Source organism: Coregonus clupeaformis, chromosome 5, assembly GCF_020615455.1.
Source record: "Coregonus clupeaformis isolate EN_2021a chromosome 5, ASM2061545v1, whole genome shotgun sequence".
In the NCBI taxonomy this organism is placed as follows: Eukaryota; Metazoa; Chordata; class Actinopteri; order Salmoniformes; family Salmonidae; genus Coregonus; species Coregonus clupeaformis.
In genome coordinates this window covers 9,781,595-9,799,120 of record NC_059196.1, presented here as the reverse complement: position 1 = coordinate 9,799,120, position 17,526 = coordinate 9,781,595, and the positions used below count along the sequence as shown (strand labels likewise).

The following is a 17,526-nucleotide window of genomic DNA, read 5'->3' as shown; positions in this document are numbered from 1 at the left end:
CTGCGAGCCACGCCTAATCGCCCTACTTCAGTGTCCGACCTCACTAATGCTCTTGCGGCTGAATGGAAGCAAGTCCCCGCAGCAATGTTCCAACATCCAGAGGAAAGCCTTCCCAGAAGAGTGGCTGTTATAGCAGCAAAGGGGGGACCAACTCCATATTAATGGCCATGATTTTGGAATGAGATGTTCGACAAGCAGGTGTCCACATACTTTTGTTCATGTAGTGTATCTTTCACACATACATGTCAAATGTCTTTTCCCACCATTTAAATGTTATGTAAATCCGTGCTCACTGGTCAGTATTGTGGTCACCAAGGAGGTATTCATCAGGGACCTGAGATCTGATAGGACAGCCATGACTGCAGGGGCCCCTGGAGGCTCAGCCTGTGTACCATTGCTGCTCACAGCTACATGTTATATTCTATTCTATTCCATTCTAAACAATCGAGGAACCCTTGTTCCAAACCATGTTATCATTTAGACTACCTGTTCAGAAAGATTAGGCTACTTACTGTACTGAGCTCTCTCCCCTATAAGTTCCTCCTACCAAATGCACAGTCGCTCTCGACCAAATCTGCCCCCACATCTCTTGCTTCTCTCGCACCCTGAGTCTGTCTCGCAGTTTGCCAGGATCGGCCAGCGGTCACACTCACTCTCGGGACGACACTGGGCAGAAGCAACAACATGGCTTTACGAATGAAGGCTTCCATGTTCGTGGGACTTTTACTGCTTTCTCTGGCCTGGAAAGGTATGTGACCTAATACAGATCTAACCTCTTGAAAACACTGCATAGGACGCGGTTCGTTTTGTGACTACTGTACTGTACATTGGAAACATTGCGGGGTTGCTTGTCTACTGAAGGCTGGCTACTTGATGGAGCGCTAGTCTGCTCCGCTCCGAATAAGGCTGCATAGACCCAGAAAACTGTAAACATGTGATGTTGCTACCTTGTTCGGTCGTTTTTCTGGTCAATTGTTTAAGAAAGCTGAAAAGCAAATGGTAGCTTATTATCACAAATGACGAATATAGCTGCCTAGGATGTATAAAGTTCTGTTTTCTACTATCAGTTATAGGTAGAGGATACTGTAGGTAACCTAGTTACAATAATTCGAGTAATTTAAGTCTTTGAGAATTACATCAGAACACATGTGTATGTCTAATGTTATTTATTTGTCATCATATAAATAGTAGTAGTAAGTGGATAGAATAAGTGGATTGAATTAGTCACCCCTATACAGCAACTTATGTCTTGAAAGATGGTCATTAGATTGTGTCACTTAGCCTATGCATATGAACAAAAAGGTAAGCTCTTCTTTCATGTTGTATGCATGCCCTCACTATTACTGTATATGATTCATTATTCTGTTTTGACTGAATACCCAGAGACTGTAATTTTGGTATGTGTGACTCTTGTGGAATGCAATCTGTAACTGGCTATGAAAAAGATGAAAGCTGTCTCAAAGAGACCACTTTTCTAGTCTGTTCTGTAGCCTACTTCTCTTAGATCAAAACTATATTAGACTATTTATTCACATAACTGCAATTGTGAAAAGCATTCCACTGATGCGATTGTGTTTTTGACCATAATGAAATAGCTAAATGATTTATCATTTTATGGAGCCTACTCCAAGGTCTGTTGTGGAAATTCTACCCAATAAGGAGAGACTTTGTTATTTCTTCAAACAATTATACTTTATTTATCTATTCATTATTGCAATAATGGAGCTGGTCGGACATGCACTTCTAAGGTGTACGCCAGAGAGCTCAAATGACACTAGGAGTACAGAAACCTTATATAGGCATGTCATCTTATGCAAGAATGTACAAAACTCGTGATCTTGGCGTGTGTATGTGCTGGACAATGAGACAAAACTGGGGTACAGGGTGCAGACTAACTGTGAAAAAGGTTGTCTCATTCTGAGGACAATACAGTGCCTTGCAAAGTATTAATCCCCCTTGGCGTTTTTCCTATTTTGTTGCATTACAACCTATAATTTAAATTGATTTTTATTTGGATTTCATGTAATGGACATACACAAAATAGTCCAAATTGGTGAAGTGGAATGAAAAAAATTACTTGTTTAAAAAAAATCTACAAAATAAATAACGGAAAAGTGGTGCGTGCACATGTATTCAACCCCTTGGCTATGAAGCCCCTAAATAAGATCTGGTGCAACCAATTACCTTCAGAAGTCACATAATTAGTTAAATAAAGTCCACCTGTGTGCAATCTAAGTGTCACATGATCTGTCACATGATCTCAGTGTACAGTTGAAGTCGGAAGTTTACATACACCTTAGCCAAATACATTTAAACTCAGTTTTTCACAATTCCTGACATTTAATCCTAGTAAGAATTCCCTGTCTTAGGTCAGTTAGGATCACCACTTTATTTTAAGAATGTGAAATGTCAGAATAATAGTAGAGAGAATGATTTATTTCAGCTTTTATTTATTTCATTACATTTACATTTTAGTCATTTAGCAGACGCTCTTATCCAGAGCGACTTACAGTTAGTGAGTGCATACATTTTTATTTTTTTATACTGGAATCGAACCCACAACCCTGGCATTACAAATGCCATGCTCTACCAACTGAGCTACATCCCTGCCGGCCATTCCCTCCCCTACCCTGGACGACACTGGGCCAATTGTGCGCCGCCCCATGGGTCTCCCGGTCGCGGCCGGCTACGACAGAGCCTGGATTTGAACCAGGATCTCTAGTGGCACAGTTAGCACTGCAATGCAGTGCCTTAGACCACTGCGCCACTCGGGAGGACCATCACATTCCCAGTGGGTCAGAAGTTTACATACACTCAATTAGTATTTGGTAGCATTGCCTTTAAATTGTTTAACTTGGGTCAAACGTTTCGGGTAGCCTTCCACAAGCTTCCCACAATAAGTTGGGTGAATTTTGGCCCATTCCTTCTGACAGAGCTGGTGTAACTGAGTCAGGTTTGTAGGCCTCCTTGCTCGCACAAGCTTTTTCAGTTCTGCCCACACATTTTCTATAGGATTGAGGTCAGGGCTTTGTGATGGCCACTCCAATACCTTGACTTTGTTGTCCTTAAGCCATTTTGCCACAACTATAGACGTATGCTTGGGGTCATTGTCCATTTGGAAGACCCATTTACGACCAAGCTTTAACTTCCTGACTGATGTCTTGAGATGTTGCTTCAATATATCCACATCATTTTCCTTCCTCATGATGCCATCTATTTTGTGAAGTGCACCAGTCCCTCCTGCAGCAAAGCACCCCCACAGCATGATGCTGCCACCCCCGTGCTTCATGGTTGGGATGGTGTTCTTCGGCTTGCAAGATACCCCCTTTTTCCTCCAAACATAACAATGGTCATTATGGCCAAACAGTTCTATTTTTGTTTCATCAGACCAGAGGACATTTCTCCAAAAAGTACGATCTTTGTCCCCATGTGCAGATGCAAACCGTAGTATGGCTTTTTTATGGCGGTTTTGGAGCAGTGGCTTCTTCCTTGCTGAGCAGCCTTTCAGGTTATGTCGATATAGGACTCGTTTTACTGTGGATATAGATAATTTTGTACCTGTTTCCTCCAGCATCTTCACAAGGTCCTTTGCTGTTGTTCTGGGATTGATTTGCACTTCTCACACCATGATGTCAAGCAAAGACGCACTGAGTTTGAAGGTAGGCCTTGAAATACATCCACAGGTACACCTCCAATTGACTCAAATTGTGATAGGTGATTTGAAGGAGTCAGGCGCAGGAGGGTAAATCACAGAATACAGAGTTTATTCCGTAGTACAGAGTTACGCTGGATAGCGTCAAACAGTCCAGTGTGCAAACACGTTTGGTGTTCGCCAAAAGGCATGTGGGAGACTCCCCAAACATATGGAAGAAGGTACTCTGGTCAGATGAGACTAAAACTGAGCTTTTTGGCCATCAAGGAAAACGCTATGTCTGGTGCAAACCCAACACCTCTCATCACCCTGAGAACACCATCCCCACAGTGAAGCATGGTGGTGGCAGCATCATGCTGTGGGGATGTTTAGTCATGCACGCGCAAGTTTTCTGTTTTTTTGTCTTATTACTTGTTTGTATCACAATTTTTTTTATTTTGCATCTTCAAAGTGGTAGGCATGTTGTGTAAATCAAATTATACAACCCCCCCAAAAAATCAATTTAAATTCCAGGTTGTAAGGCAACAAAATAGGAAAAATGCCAAGGGGGGTGAATACTTTCGCAAGCCACTGTAGGTGATAAAACAACAGGAAATCTCTCCAGACATAGTTCCTCAAAAGTAGATTAATGGCCCCTTGACCCGAGCAAGCAAGCATCTTCCGCTGTCTGCCTAGATGATGTGGGGCTTAACACCACCCACCCCTCCCACACACACACACACCAAGTTTGAACCTTTTGCCCAGCAACAGGCCTTAGCCAGGACAACAGCTTTATCATTAGTGCTTAGGATTTAACACTTTGCTCTGGTTTCAGTAGATAGAGAAGGAACAGGTTCTTTCCCTTCTGACTAGCAGGAAACCAGAGGTCTCGCCTGTCAGCTCTTGGCTGTGCGCCCAGATATCATGTACACTACCAGTCAAAAGTTTGGACACGCTTACTCATTCAAAGGTTTTTCTTTATTTTTACAATTTTTTACATTGTAGAATAATAGTGAAGACATCAAAACTATGAAATAACACATATGGAATCATGTAGTAACCAGAAAAGTGTTAAACAAATTGGCATTCTCTCAACCAGCTTCACCTGGAATGCTTTTGTTGTGACAAGGTAGGGGGGTATACAGAAGATAGCCCTATTTAGTAAAAGACCAAGTCCATATTATGGCAACAACAGCTCAAATAAGCAAAGAGAAACGACAGTCCATCATTACTTTCAGTCAATACGGAACATTTCAAGAACTTTGAAAGTTTCTTCAAGTGCAATCGCAAAAACCATCAAGTGCTATGATGAAACTGGCTCTCATGAGCACCGCCACAGGAATGGAAGACCCAGAGTTACCTCTGCTGCAGAGGATTTCACAGAGTTTAAGTCACAGACACATCGCAACATCAACTGTTCAGAGGGGACTGTGAATCAGGCCTTCATGGTCGAATTGCTGCAAAGAAACTGCTACTAAAGGACACCAATAAGAAGAAGAGACTTGCTTGGGCAAAGAAACACGAGCAATGGACATTAGACCGGTGGAAATGTGTCCTTTTTGGAGATTTTTGGTTCCATCCGCCGTGTCTTTGTGAAACGCGGTGTGGGTGAATGGATGATCTCTGCATGTGTAGTTCCCACCGTAAAGCATGGACGAGGAGGTGTGATGGTGTGGGGGTGCTTTGCTGGTGACACTATCTGTGATTTATTTAGAATTTAAGGCACACTTAACCAGCATGGCGACCACAGCATTCTGCAGCGATACGCCATCCCATCTGGTTTGGGCTTAGTGGGACTATCATTTTGTTTTTCAACAGGACAATGTTCCAACACACCTCCAGGCTGTGTAAGGGCTATTTGACCAAGAAGGAGAGTGATGGAGTGCTGCATCAGATGACCTGGCCTCCACAATCCCCTGACCTCAGCCCAATTGAGATGGTTTGGGATGAGTTGGACGGCAGAGTGAAGGACAAGCAGCCAGCAAGTGGTCAGCAACTCCTTCAAGACTGTTGGAAAAGCAATCCAGGTGAAGCTTGTTGAGAGAATGCCAAGAGTGTGCAAAGCTGTCATCAAGGCAAAGGGTGGCTATTTGAAGAATCTCAAATATAAAATATATTTTATTTGTTTAACACTTTTTTTGGTTACTACTTGATTCCATATGTGTTATTCATTGTTTTGATGTCTTCACTATTATTCTACAATTCAGAAAAGAGTAAAAATAAAGAAAAACCCTTGAATGAGTAGGTGTGTCCAAACTTTTTACTGGTACTATACATACTTCCCTAAAACCAGGTTCCTATGCTACACATCCACAGAACGGTTAGAAACAGGCCCATAGCCATGCACGCACAATCCCATTTCATATGATCTAGTTATATCAATAAACTAAAAGTTAATGCCTAAGCAACTAGGCTTAAAGAAAGAGCTTCTAGTACACAATCATGATAAAGGTTTAACAGAAATTTCCATCACAGGTCTATGAATGTTTGTGCAGTAAGCCCATCAAAATAAAGCTATGCTTTTGTTAAATGCTTCGCAGATACTGGTTGTTACAAATGTTTTTTGGTCATTTGGTTGAATATGAATGCTCTACAACATTCGGAGAGTACGACCCTGCCTTACACAGGAAGCGGCACAGGTCCTAATCCAGGCACTTGTCATCTCCCGTCTGGATTACTGCAACTCGCTGTTGGCTGGGCTCCCTGCCTGTGCCATTAAACCCCTACAACTCATCCAGAATGCCGCAGCCCGTCTGGTGTTCAACCTTCCCAAGTTCTCTCATGTCACCCCGCTCCTCCGCACACTCCACTGGCTTCCAGTTGAAGCTCGTATCTGCTACAAGACCATGGTGCTTGCCTACGGAGCTGTGAGGGGAACGGCACCTCCGTACCTTCAGGCTCTGATCAGTCCCTACACCCAAACGAGGGCACTGCGTTCATCCACCTCTGGCCTGCTGGCTCCCCTACCTCTGCGGAAGCATAGTTCCCGCTCAGCCCAGTCAAAACTGTTCGCTGCTCTGGCACCCCAATGGTGGAACAAGCTCCCTCACGACGCCAGGACAGCGGAGTCACTCACCACCTTCCGGAGACATTTGAAACCCCACCTCTTTAAGGAATACCTGGGATAGGATAAAGTAATCCTTCTACCCCCCCCTTTGCTCCAACCCACCCCCACCCCCCCCCAAAAAAACAAAAAAACAATTGTAAAGTGGTTATCCCACTGGCTATAAGGTGAATGCACCTATTTGTAAGTCGCTCTGGATAAGAGCGTCTGCTAAATGACGTAAATGTAAATGTAATATGTTGTTGAGAGGGGAAAATCAGCTGCCTAGCTGCTTACCGTCAGGTCATGTCTTCCTACCAGGGTTAGTCTTGTTCAGTCATGTTACAGTAGTGAATAGCATATCACCAGACAACATTTGCATTTACATTTACGTCATTTATCAGACTCTCTTATCCAGAGCGACATACAAATCAAATCTAATCTAATCTAATTTTATTGGCCACATGCGCAGAATACAACAGGTGCAGACATTACAGTGAAATGCTTACTTACATCCCTTAACCAACAGTGCATTTATTTTTAATAAAAATAGTAAAATAAAACAACAACAAAAAAGTGTTGAGAAAAAAAGAGCAAAGTAAAATAAAATAACAGTAGGGAGGCTATATATACAGGGGGGTACCGGTGCAGAGTCAATGTGTGGGGGCACCGGCTAGTTGAGGTAGTTGAAGTAATATGTACATGTGGGTAGAGTTAAAGTGACTATGTATAAATAATTAACAGAGTAGCAGCAGCGTAAAAAGATGGGGTGGGGGGCAGTGCAAATAGTCTGGGTAGCCATGAGTAGCTGTTCAGGAGTCTTATGGCTTGGGGGTAGAAGCTGTTGAGAAGTCTTTTGGACCTAGACTTGGCACTCTGGTACCGCTTGCCGTGCGGTAGCAGAGAGAAGAGTCTATGACTATGGTGGCTGGAGTCTTTGACAATTTCGAGGGCCTTCCTCTGACACCGCCTGGTATAGAGGTCCTGGATGGCAGGAAGCTTGGCCCCAGTGATGTACTGGGCCGTACGCACTACCCTCTGTAGTGCCTTGCGGTCGGAGGCCAAGCAGTTGCCATACCAGGCGGTGATGCAACCAGTCAGGATGCTCTCGATGGTGCAGCTGTAGAATTTTTTGAGGATCTGAGGACCCATGCCAAATCTTTTCAGTCTCCTGAGGGGGAATAGGCTTTGACGTGCCCTCTTCACGACTGTCTTGTTTGGACCATGATAGTTCGTTGGTTATGTGAACACCAAGGAACTTGAAGCTCTCAACCTGTTCCACTACAGCCCCGTCGATGAGAATGGGTGCGTGCTCAGTCCTCTTTTTTTTCCTGTAGTCCACAATCATCTCCTTTGTCTTGGTCACGTTGAGGGAGAGGTTGTTATCCTGGCACCACACGGTGCTGTCTCATCGTTGTTGGTGATCAGGCCTACCACTGTTGTGTCGTCGGCAAACTTAATGATGGTGTTGGAGTCGTGCCTGGCCATGCAGTCATGGGTGAACAGGGAGTACAGGAGGGGACTGAGCACGCACCCCCGAGGGGCCCCTGTGTTGAGGATCAGTGTGGCAGATGTGTTGTTACCTACCCTTACCACCTGGGGGCGGCCCGTCAGGAAGTCCAGGATCCAGTTGCAGAGGGAGGTGTTTAGTCCCAGGATCCTTAGCTTAGTGATGAGCTTTGAGGGCACTATGGTGTTACATGGCCTCCCGAGTGGCGCAGTGGTCTAAGGCACTGCATCGCAGTGCTAGCTGTGCCACTAGAAATCCTGGTTCGAATCCAGGCTCTGTCGTAGCTGGCCGCGACCGGGAGACCCATGGGGTGGCGCACAGTTCTCCAGGGTAGGGGAGGGAATGGCCGGCGGGGATGTAGCTCAGTTGGTAGAGCATGGTGTTTACAACGCCATGGTTGTGGGTTCGATTCCCACGGGGGGTATGAAAAAAAATAATGTATGCACTCACTAACTGTAAGTCGCTCTGGATAAGAGCGTCTGCTAAATTATGTAAATGTGTTGAATGCTGAGCTGTAGTCAATGAATAGCATTCTCACGTAGGTGTTCCTCTTGTCCAGGTGGGAAAGGGCACTGTGGAGTGCAATAGAGATTGCATCATCTGTGGATCTGTTGGGGCGGTATGCAAATTGGAGTGGGTCTAGGGTTTCTGGGATAGTGGTGTTTATGTGAGCCATGACCAGCCTTTCAAAACACTTCATGGCTACAGACATCAGTGCTACGGATCGGTAGTCATTTAGGCAGGTTATCTTAGTGTCCTTGGGCACGGGGACTATGGTGGTCTGCTTGAAACATGTTGGTATTACAGACTCAGTCAGGGACATGTTGAAAATGTCAGTGAAGACACTTGCCAGTTGGTCAGCACATGCTCGGAGTACACGTCCTGGTAATCCGTCTGGCCCTGCGCCTTGTGAATGTTGACCTGCTTAAAAGTCTTATTCACATCGGCTACGGAGAGCGTGATCACATAGTCATCCAGAACAGCTGGTGCTCTCATGCATGCTTCAGTGTTGCTTGGCTCGAAGCGAGCATAGAAGTGGTTTAGCTCGTCTGGAAGTCTTGTGTCACTGGGCAGCTCGCGGCTGTGCTTCCCTTTGTAGTCTGTAATAGTTTTCAAGCCCTGCCACATCCGACTAGCGTCAGAGCCGGTGTAGTACGATTCAATCTTAGTCCTGTATTGACTCTTTGCCTGTTTGATGGTTCGTCGGAGGGCATAGCGGGATTTCTTATAAGCGTCCGGGTTAGAGTCCCGCTCCTTGAAAGCGGCAGCTCTACCCTTTAGCTCAGTGCGGATGTTTCCTGTAATCCATGGCTTCTGGTTGGTGTATGTACGTACGGTCTCTGTGGGGACGACATCATCGATGCACTTATTGATGAAGCCAGTGACTGACGTGGTGTACTCCTCAATGCTATCTGAAAAATCCCGGAACATGTTCCAGTCTATGCTAGCAAAACAGTCCTGTAGCTTAGCATCTGCGTCATCTGACCACTTTTTTATTAACCTAGTCACTGGTGCTTCCTGCTTTAGTTTTTGATTATAAGCAGGAATCAGGAGGATAGAGTTATGGTCAGATTTGCCAAATGGAGGGCGAGGGAGAGCTTTGTATGCGTCTCTGTGTGTGGAGTAAAGGTGGTCTATAGTTTTTTTTCCCCTGGTTGCACATTTAACATGCTGGTAGAAATTAGGTAGAACAGATTTAAGTTTCCCTGCATTAAAGTCCCCGGCCACTAGGAGCGCTGCCTCTGGATGAGCGTTTTCCTGTTGACTTATGGCCTTATACAGCTCATTCAGTGCAATCTTAATGCCAGCATTGGTTTGTGGTGGTAAATAGACAGCTATGAAAAATATAGATGAAAACTCTCTTGGTAAATAGTGTGGTCTACAGCTTATCATAAGATACTCTACCTCAGGCGAGCAAAACCTCGAGACTTCCTTAGTATTTGATTTTGTGCACCAGCTGTTGTTTACAAATATACACAGACCGCCACCCCTTGTCTTACCGGAGTCAGCCGTTCTATCCTGCCGATGTAGCGTATAGCCCGCTAGCTGTATGTTGTCCATGTCGTCGTTCAGCCACGACTCGGTGACACATAAGATACAGTTTTTAATGTCCCGTTGGTAGGATAACCGTAATCTTAGGTCATCCCATTTATTCTCAAATGATTGAAGATTGGCTAATAGGATTGATGGGAGAGGCAGTTTACTCGCTCGCCGTCGGATCCTTACAAGGCATCCCGACCTACGTCCACGATATCTCCGTCTCTTCCTCATGCGAATGACGGGGATTTGGGCCTTGTCGGGTGTGATTAGGATATCCTTCACGGCCGCCTCGTTGAAGAAAAAATCTTCGTCCAATACGAGGTGAGTAATCGCTGTCCTGATATCCAGAAGCTCTTTTTGGTTATAAGAGATGATGGCAGAAACATTATGTACAAAATAAATTACAAATAACGCGGAAAAACACACATAATAGTACAATTGGTTAGAGGGCTGTAAAACGGCAGCCATCTTCTCCGGCGCCATTATTAGAATGGCATACATTTTCATTTTCATACTGAGTCAAATATGATCACTGTGTGATGGGTGCAGTATGCCTGCTCTTACCAAATCTACACAGAACGATTCCTAGGGGAAAAGGTAAGGGGAAATGAAGGAAAAAATGTTTGCTTATGGATGGAAACAAGACACATGAGTGAATAGGTCCCTCTGCTAGGCTATACCTTACTGACATCTGAGATCATAACGTATATTTTTTAATGGACTATCTCAATCTGTGATACACAAGGAGCACCAGTGTCATTTTAAGGAATTATAGTTTACAAGTGTATTTTAGGGCGGGCTGCCTGGGTGGGGTGGGAGGATTGCGTGGTGGGGGGGGCGCATGTCGTAGGAAGGGTGCGGCGGCCTGGTGGTGCCTTTTACAGCTCGGTCATTTCAAAGCATTTTTTCATCATGTTTGTCTGTTTTTGTTTGTTTAGACAGATGGCTCCTGTCTTTCCCTTATAACCCTTCCTTTGCGTGTCTGACTTCCCTTCCCTCTTACTCCTTTACATCCCTGGTTGTCTTCTCTCCCCCCCGTTTGGACCCTCGCCTCGCTAACTCCCTCTCTTTATTGTACTTGTCTCCTGTTTGAACTCACGCTCGGCTATTGTTCCTCATCTCATTCTTTCCTTGACCTCCCTGCTTCTGGTGAGCTTACTTCTCAGCCATCTCAGGACCAATTGCGGTCTCTTCCCACCGCCCCTCTTATTCTACACTCCTTGTCCCTCAAGAAGGAGATGCTCGTTTTGGACTACTGTGGGAATGTAATAGCTATCATGTTGAACATACACTACCAGTCAAAAGTTTGGACACACCTACTAATTCAAGAGTAAAAAAAAAAAAATATGTTTTACATTGTAGAATAATAGTGAAGATGTCAAAACTATGAAATAACACACATGGAATCATGTAGTAACCAAAAAAGTTTTAAACAAATCAAAATATATTTTATATTTAAGATTCTTCAAATAGCCACCCTTTGCCTTGATGACAGCTTTGCACACTCTTGGCATTCTCTCAACCAGCTTCATGAGGTAGTCACCTGGAATGCATTTCAATTAACAGGTGTGCCTTCTTAAAAGTTAATTTGTGGAATTTCTTTCCTTAATGCGTTTGAGCCAATCAGTTGTGTTGTGACAAGGTAGGGGAGGTATACAGAAGATAGCCTTATTTGGTAAAAGACCAAGTCCATATTATGGCAACAACAGCTCGAATAAGCAAAGAATAAGCAAATCACTTTAAGAAATGAAGGTCAGTCAATACGGAACATTTCAAGAACTTTGAAAGTTTCTTCAAGCGCGGTCGCAAAAACCATCAAGCGCTATGATGAAACTGGCTCTCATGAGGACCGCCACAAGAATGGAAGACCCAGAGTTACCTCTGCTGCAGAGGATACGTTCATTAGAGTTACCAGCCTCAGAAATTGCAGCCCAAATAAATGCTTCACCGATTTCAAGTAACAGACACATGTCAACATCAACAGTTCAGAGGGGATTGTGTGAATCAGGCCTTCATGGTCCAATTTCTGCAAAGAAACCAATACTAAAGGACACCAATAATAAGAAGAGACCTGCTTGGGCTAAGAAACACGAGCAATGGACATTAGATCGGTGGAAATGTGTCCTTTGGTCTGGGGTCCAAATTTGAGATTTTTAGTTCAAACCGCCGTGTCTTTGTAAGACACAGAGTAGGTGAACGGATGATCTCCGCATGTGTGGTTCCCACCGTGAAGCATGGAGGAGGAGGTGTGATGGTGTGGGGGTGCTTTGCTGGTGACACTGTCACATGACTTATTTAGAATTTAAGGCACATTTAACCAGCATGGCTACCACAGCATTCTGCAGTGATACACCATCCCATCTGGTTTGCGCTTAGTGGGACTATCATTTGTTTTTCAACAGGACAATGACCCAACACACCTCCAGGCTGTTTAAGGGCTATTTTACCAAGAAGGAGAGTGATGGAGTGCTGCATCAGATGACCTGGCCTCCACAATCCCCTGACCTCAACCCAATTGAGATGGCTTGGGATGAGTCGGACGGCAGCGTGAAGGAAAAGCAACCAACAAGTGCTCAGCATATGTGGGAACTCCTTCAAGATTGTTGGAAAACCATTCCAGGTGAAGCTGGTTGAGAGAATGCCAAGAGTCTGCAAATCTATCATCAAGGCAAAGGGTGGCTATTTGAAGAATCTCAAATATAAAATATATTTTTATTTGTTTAACACTTTTTTGGTTACTGCATGATTCCATATATGTTATTTCATAGTTTTGATGTCTTCACTATTATTCTACAATGTAGAAAATAGTAAAAAGAAAAGAAAAACCCTTGAATGAGTAGGTGTGTCCAAACTTTTGACTGGTACTGTACATACAGTTGAAGTCGGAAGTTAACATACACTTAGGTTGGACTCATTAAAACTAGTTTTTCAACCACTCCACACATTTCTTGTTAACAAACTATAGTTTTGGCAAGTCGGATAGGACATCTACTTTGTGCATGACACAAGTCATTTTTCCAACAATTGTTTACAGACAGATTATTTAACTTATAATTCACTGTATCACAATTCAAGTGGGTTAGAAGTTTACACTAAGTTGACTGTGCCTTTAAACATCTTTGAAAATTCCATAAAATGATGTCATGGCTTTAGAAGTTTCTGATAGGCTAATTGACATCATTTGAGTCAATTGGAGGTGTACCTGTGGATGTATTTCAAGGCCTACCTTCAAACTCAGTGCCTCTTTGCTTGACATCATGGGAAAATCAAAAGAAAATCAGCCAAGACCTCAGAAAAAATGGTAGACCTCCACAAGTCTGGTTCATCCTTGGGAGTAATTTCCAAACGCCTGAAGGTACCACATTCATCTTTACAAACAATAGTACGAAAGTATAAACACCATGGGACCAAGCAGCCGTCATACCGCTCAGGAAGGAGACGCGTTCTGTCTCTTAGAGATGAACGTACTTTGGTGCGAAAAGTGCAAATCAATATATTGAAGCAACATCTCAAGACATCAGTCAGGAAGTTAAAGCTTGGTCATAAATAGTTCTTCCAAATGGACAATGACCCCAAGCATACTTCCAAAGTTATGGCAAAATGGCTTAAGGACAACAAAGTCAAGGTATTGGACTGGCCATCACAAAGCCCTGACCTCAATCCTATTGAACATTTGTGGGCAGAACTGAAAAAGCTTGTGCGAGCAAGGAGGCCTACAAACCCAACTCAGTTACACCAGCTCTGTCAGGAGGAATGGGCCAAAATTCACCCAACTTATTGTGGGAAGCTTGTGGAAGGCTACCCGAAACGTTTGACCCAAGTTAAACAATTGAAAGGCAATGCTACCAAATACTAATTGAGTGTATGTAAATTTCTGACCCACCGGGAATGTGATGAAAGAATAAAAGCTGAAATAAATCACTCTCTACAATTATTCTGACATTTGACATTCTTAAAATAAAGTGGTGATCCTAACTGACCTAAGACAGGGAATTCTTACTAGGATTTAATGTCAGGAATTGTGAAAAACTCAGTTTAAATGTATTTGGCTAAGGTTAATGTAAACTTCCCACTTCAACTGTATGGCAGGGGTTGATAGAGCAGGTTACATAATATGACCTTATAGGCTGTTGGTCATGTTCTTGATTTCATACAATGGATTTGGATTAACAACATTCAATCCAGTGCTTTCAAGATTAATTACAAACATTTAAACACAGATGATTTCTGATGTCCATATGTTGTCTGTCTGGTCTATTCTTTGATGGGCATCATTCACATTCACATTTGACAGCCATATGAAAAGTCAGATGCGTTCATTCTGAAAAGAACGGGTCTAGACTGGTCTTGCTGTGTTGGAATTAATATCAGCCTCAATTGATTACCATGCCAGATTGATCAAATGTTATTGCCCTCATCTGGTTGCTATCCAGTTCAAGTGTCGTATTGGACACAGATTTCAAAGCTATCTTTGTGCCTGAATGCCAGCATGCCAGCTTGTTATTGGCCACGAGGCCTCAGCAAATACTTTGACATTTATCTTCAAAAGAGCAACATCACTTTAATAACTTATCTAAATACATGAATGAAGCTGCTAACAGTAATACCTAAATAAACCTGGGAAATGTATTGAGGGCTCTTTTCTGTCTCAAATAAGCTTTTCACGATAGTGAAGGCATCAAAGGACTGATGGATGGTATCATCAGGGATTCCAATAACGACACTTTGATAATGATCTCCCTTTAACACCAGCCAAATACAGGGGCAAAGGGCATGCTCATCACAAAGACCTCCCATTAAAAGGCCATATTTTTCACCATGGCTGAGGGATGCTGGTGAGGGGCTGGGTGCCCCATTCCAGACAACTGCTGTTAAGAGGGGCTGCCAGTCAATGTACACAACAAAAGTCCTTGTGCCCAGCCTCACAACTTTGACATAATGAAATGCAGATCTGGGCAGAGAATTAACGGAGAGTTGTGCTTGAATCGGAAGTCCTTCAATTCAGGCCTCTGGCAAAGGGGATAGAGCGTGGAATGCCACTGTTTCACTTCCAAGCCCCACTTAAATTTTCACAGTGAGTTCTTATAATAAGAATAATATGCCATTTAGCAGATGCTTTTATCCAAAGCAGTAATGCATGCATACATTTTTACGTATGGGTGGTCCCGGGGATTGAACCCACTACCCTGGTGTAACAAATGTCATGCTCTACCAATCTTACATTGTAAAGCCTTGTTCATCTTAGCCTTCTGATAAGAGCAACCAGTAACAGCCAGTGGCACGCATTCTCTATCCCCATCCTGTTTATGTAACAATTAAGTGTTTAGGTAGAATCCTCCTACAGTCAAATGTATCCAGGAATTCAAAGTAGTAGCCTGGGACGTGATCCTGCATAGTTAACTATCTTTCTTCACACTCTGCTTGGAATCATTGTGAATGAAACCTCACCACAGACACATGCCTGATGTCTTTAATTACACAGTACTATCAGATATGGTGGTTGGGGAGCGTATACTGTATGTAGCTAGGTGCAATAATGAACATTTAGTGATAGATCAGTGGACTCCATCATACATTTTTCACAAAATCTCAATATTCCACATATTTATCGTTAACTCTTTTATAAATCATTAATGGATGTGTAATGACAACATATACTGTACATCATCAATCAAATGTGTGACATAACAAATGTAACAGCTCACGTTACATAATTTGGAAGACGTTAGATATTTGTCATATCATGTTTAAGTTATGCAGGTCTAACCCTATACAAATGCTTTATAATTTTACATTTGAAAAGCAAGCCATAACCAATGCTTTTGAGAACAGTGTGGTAGGTTTATATGTTTGATGAATAGCATCTGGCAAGCCACCCTGCTCAGTAATTTAGCTGTGGTTGTTTTTTTATACCGTAATGTCCTGTGCTGTACACAGATTAGGCCACACTGCCCCTTATCTTCAGAGTCCAGAAATAAACTTTAGCTCTCCAACCTGTGTTTACATATTCCCATTCAACACAAAGTCAAGAAACAGGCCACCACCGCTTTTTGATATTGTTCGTTGTTACTGTGCAACATCCATCAGAAATGCTTGTGTAATGTAAATTCACACAATGGTCATTCTTCACACAATGGTCATTCATCGGTTGTAGACCTGTGTGACAATGTTCAGATCTCTGTGCGAAATCTACAGGAAAAGTTATAAACTCAAAGGATGAGCCTTTCCGATGTATGCTTGAAGAGAAAGTTAGTATCAGACCCCAAGCAATGCCAAGCAAAGTTTCTTCATGCGCAGTCACAAAAACCAACAAGCGCTATGCTGAAACTGGCTCTCATGAGGACCGCCACAGGAAAGGAAGACACAGAGTTACCTCTGCTGCAGAGTATAAGTTCATTAGAGTTAACTGCACCTCAGATTGCAGCCCAAATAAATGCTTCACAGAGTTCATGTAACAGACACATCTCTACATCAACTGTTCAGAGGAGACTGCGTGAATCAGGCCATCATGGTCGAATTGCTGCAAAGAAACCACTACCAAAGGACACCAATAATAAGAAGAGACTTGCTTGGGCCAAGAAACACAAGCAATGGACATTAGTCTGGTGGAAATCTGTCCTTTGGTCTAATGAGTCCAAATTTGAGATTTTTGGTTCCAACCGCTGTGTCTTTGTGAGACGCAGAGTAGGTGAACGGATGATCTCTGCATGTGTGGTTCCCACTGTGAAGCATGGAGGAGGAGGTGTGATGGTGTGGGGTGCTTTGCTGGTGACACTGTCATTGACTTATTTAGAATTTAAGGCAAACTTAACCAGCATGGCTACCACAGCAATCTGCAGTGATACACCATCCCATCTGGTTTCCACTTAGGACAATGACCCAAAGCACACTCCAGGCTGTGTAAGGGCTATTTGACCAAGAAGGAGAGTGATGGAGTGCTGCATCAGATGACCTGGCCTCCACAACCACCCAACCTCAACCCAATTGAGATGGTTTGGGATGAGTTGGACCGCAGAGTGAAGGAAAAGCAGTCAACAAGTGCTCAACATATGTGGAAACTCCTTCAAGACTGTTGGAAAATTATTCCTCATGAAGCTGGTTGAGAGAATGCCAAGAGTGTGCAAATCTGTCATCAAGGCAAAGAAAGGGTGGCCACTTTGAAGAATCAAAAATATAAAATATATTTTGATTTGTTTAACACTTTTTTGGTTACTACATGATTCCATATGTGTTATTTCATAGTTTTGATGTCTTCACTATTATTCTACAATGTAGAAAATAGTAAAAAATTAAGAAAAACCC

The 17,526-nt window shown here is 43.2% G+C and overlaps 1 protein-coding gene across 3 annotated transcripts in view; it reads left to right on the top strand.

Moving 5' to 3' along the window:
- Positions 1-332: 332 nt before the first annotated feature.
- Positions 333-17,526, top strand: part of LOC121560795 (cell surface glycoprotein MUC18) — a 61,377-nt gene continuing 44,183 nt past the window's right edge. Inside the window, exon 1 of one of the 3 annotated variants that reach the window (XM_041873695.2) lies at positions 333-748. In XM_041873695.2, the coding sequence (XP_041729629.1) occupies positions 685-748 (64 nt within the window). In that variant the 5' untranslated portion in view covers positions 333-684. The remainder of the gene's footprint in view (positions 749-17,526) is intronic. The other 2 variants (XM_041873696.2, XM_041873698.2) reach the window with 2 other exon arrangements.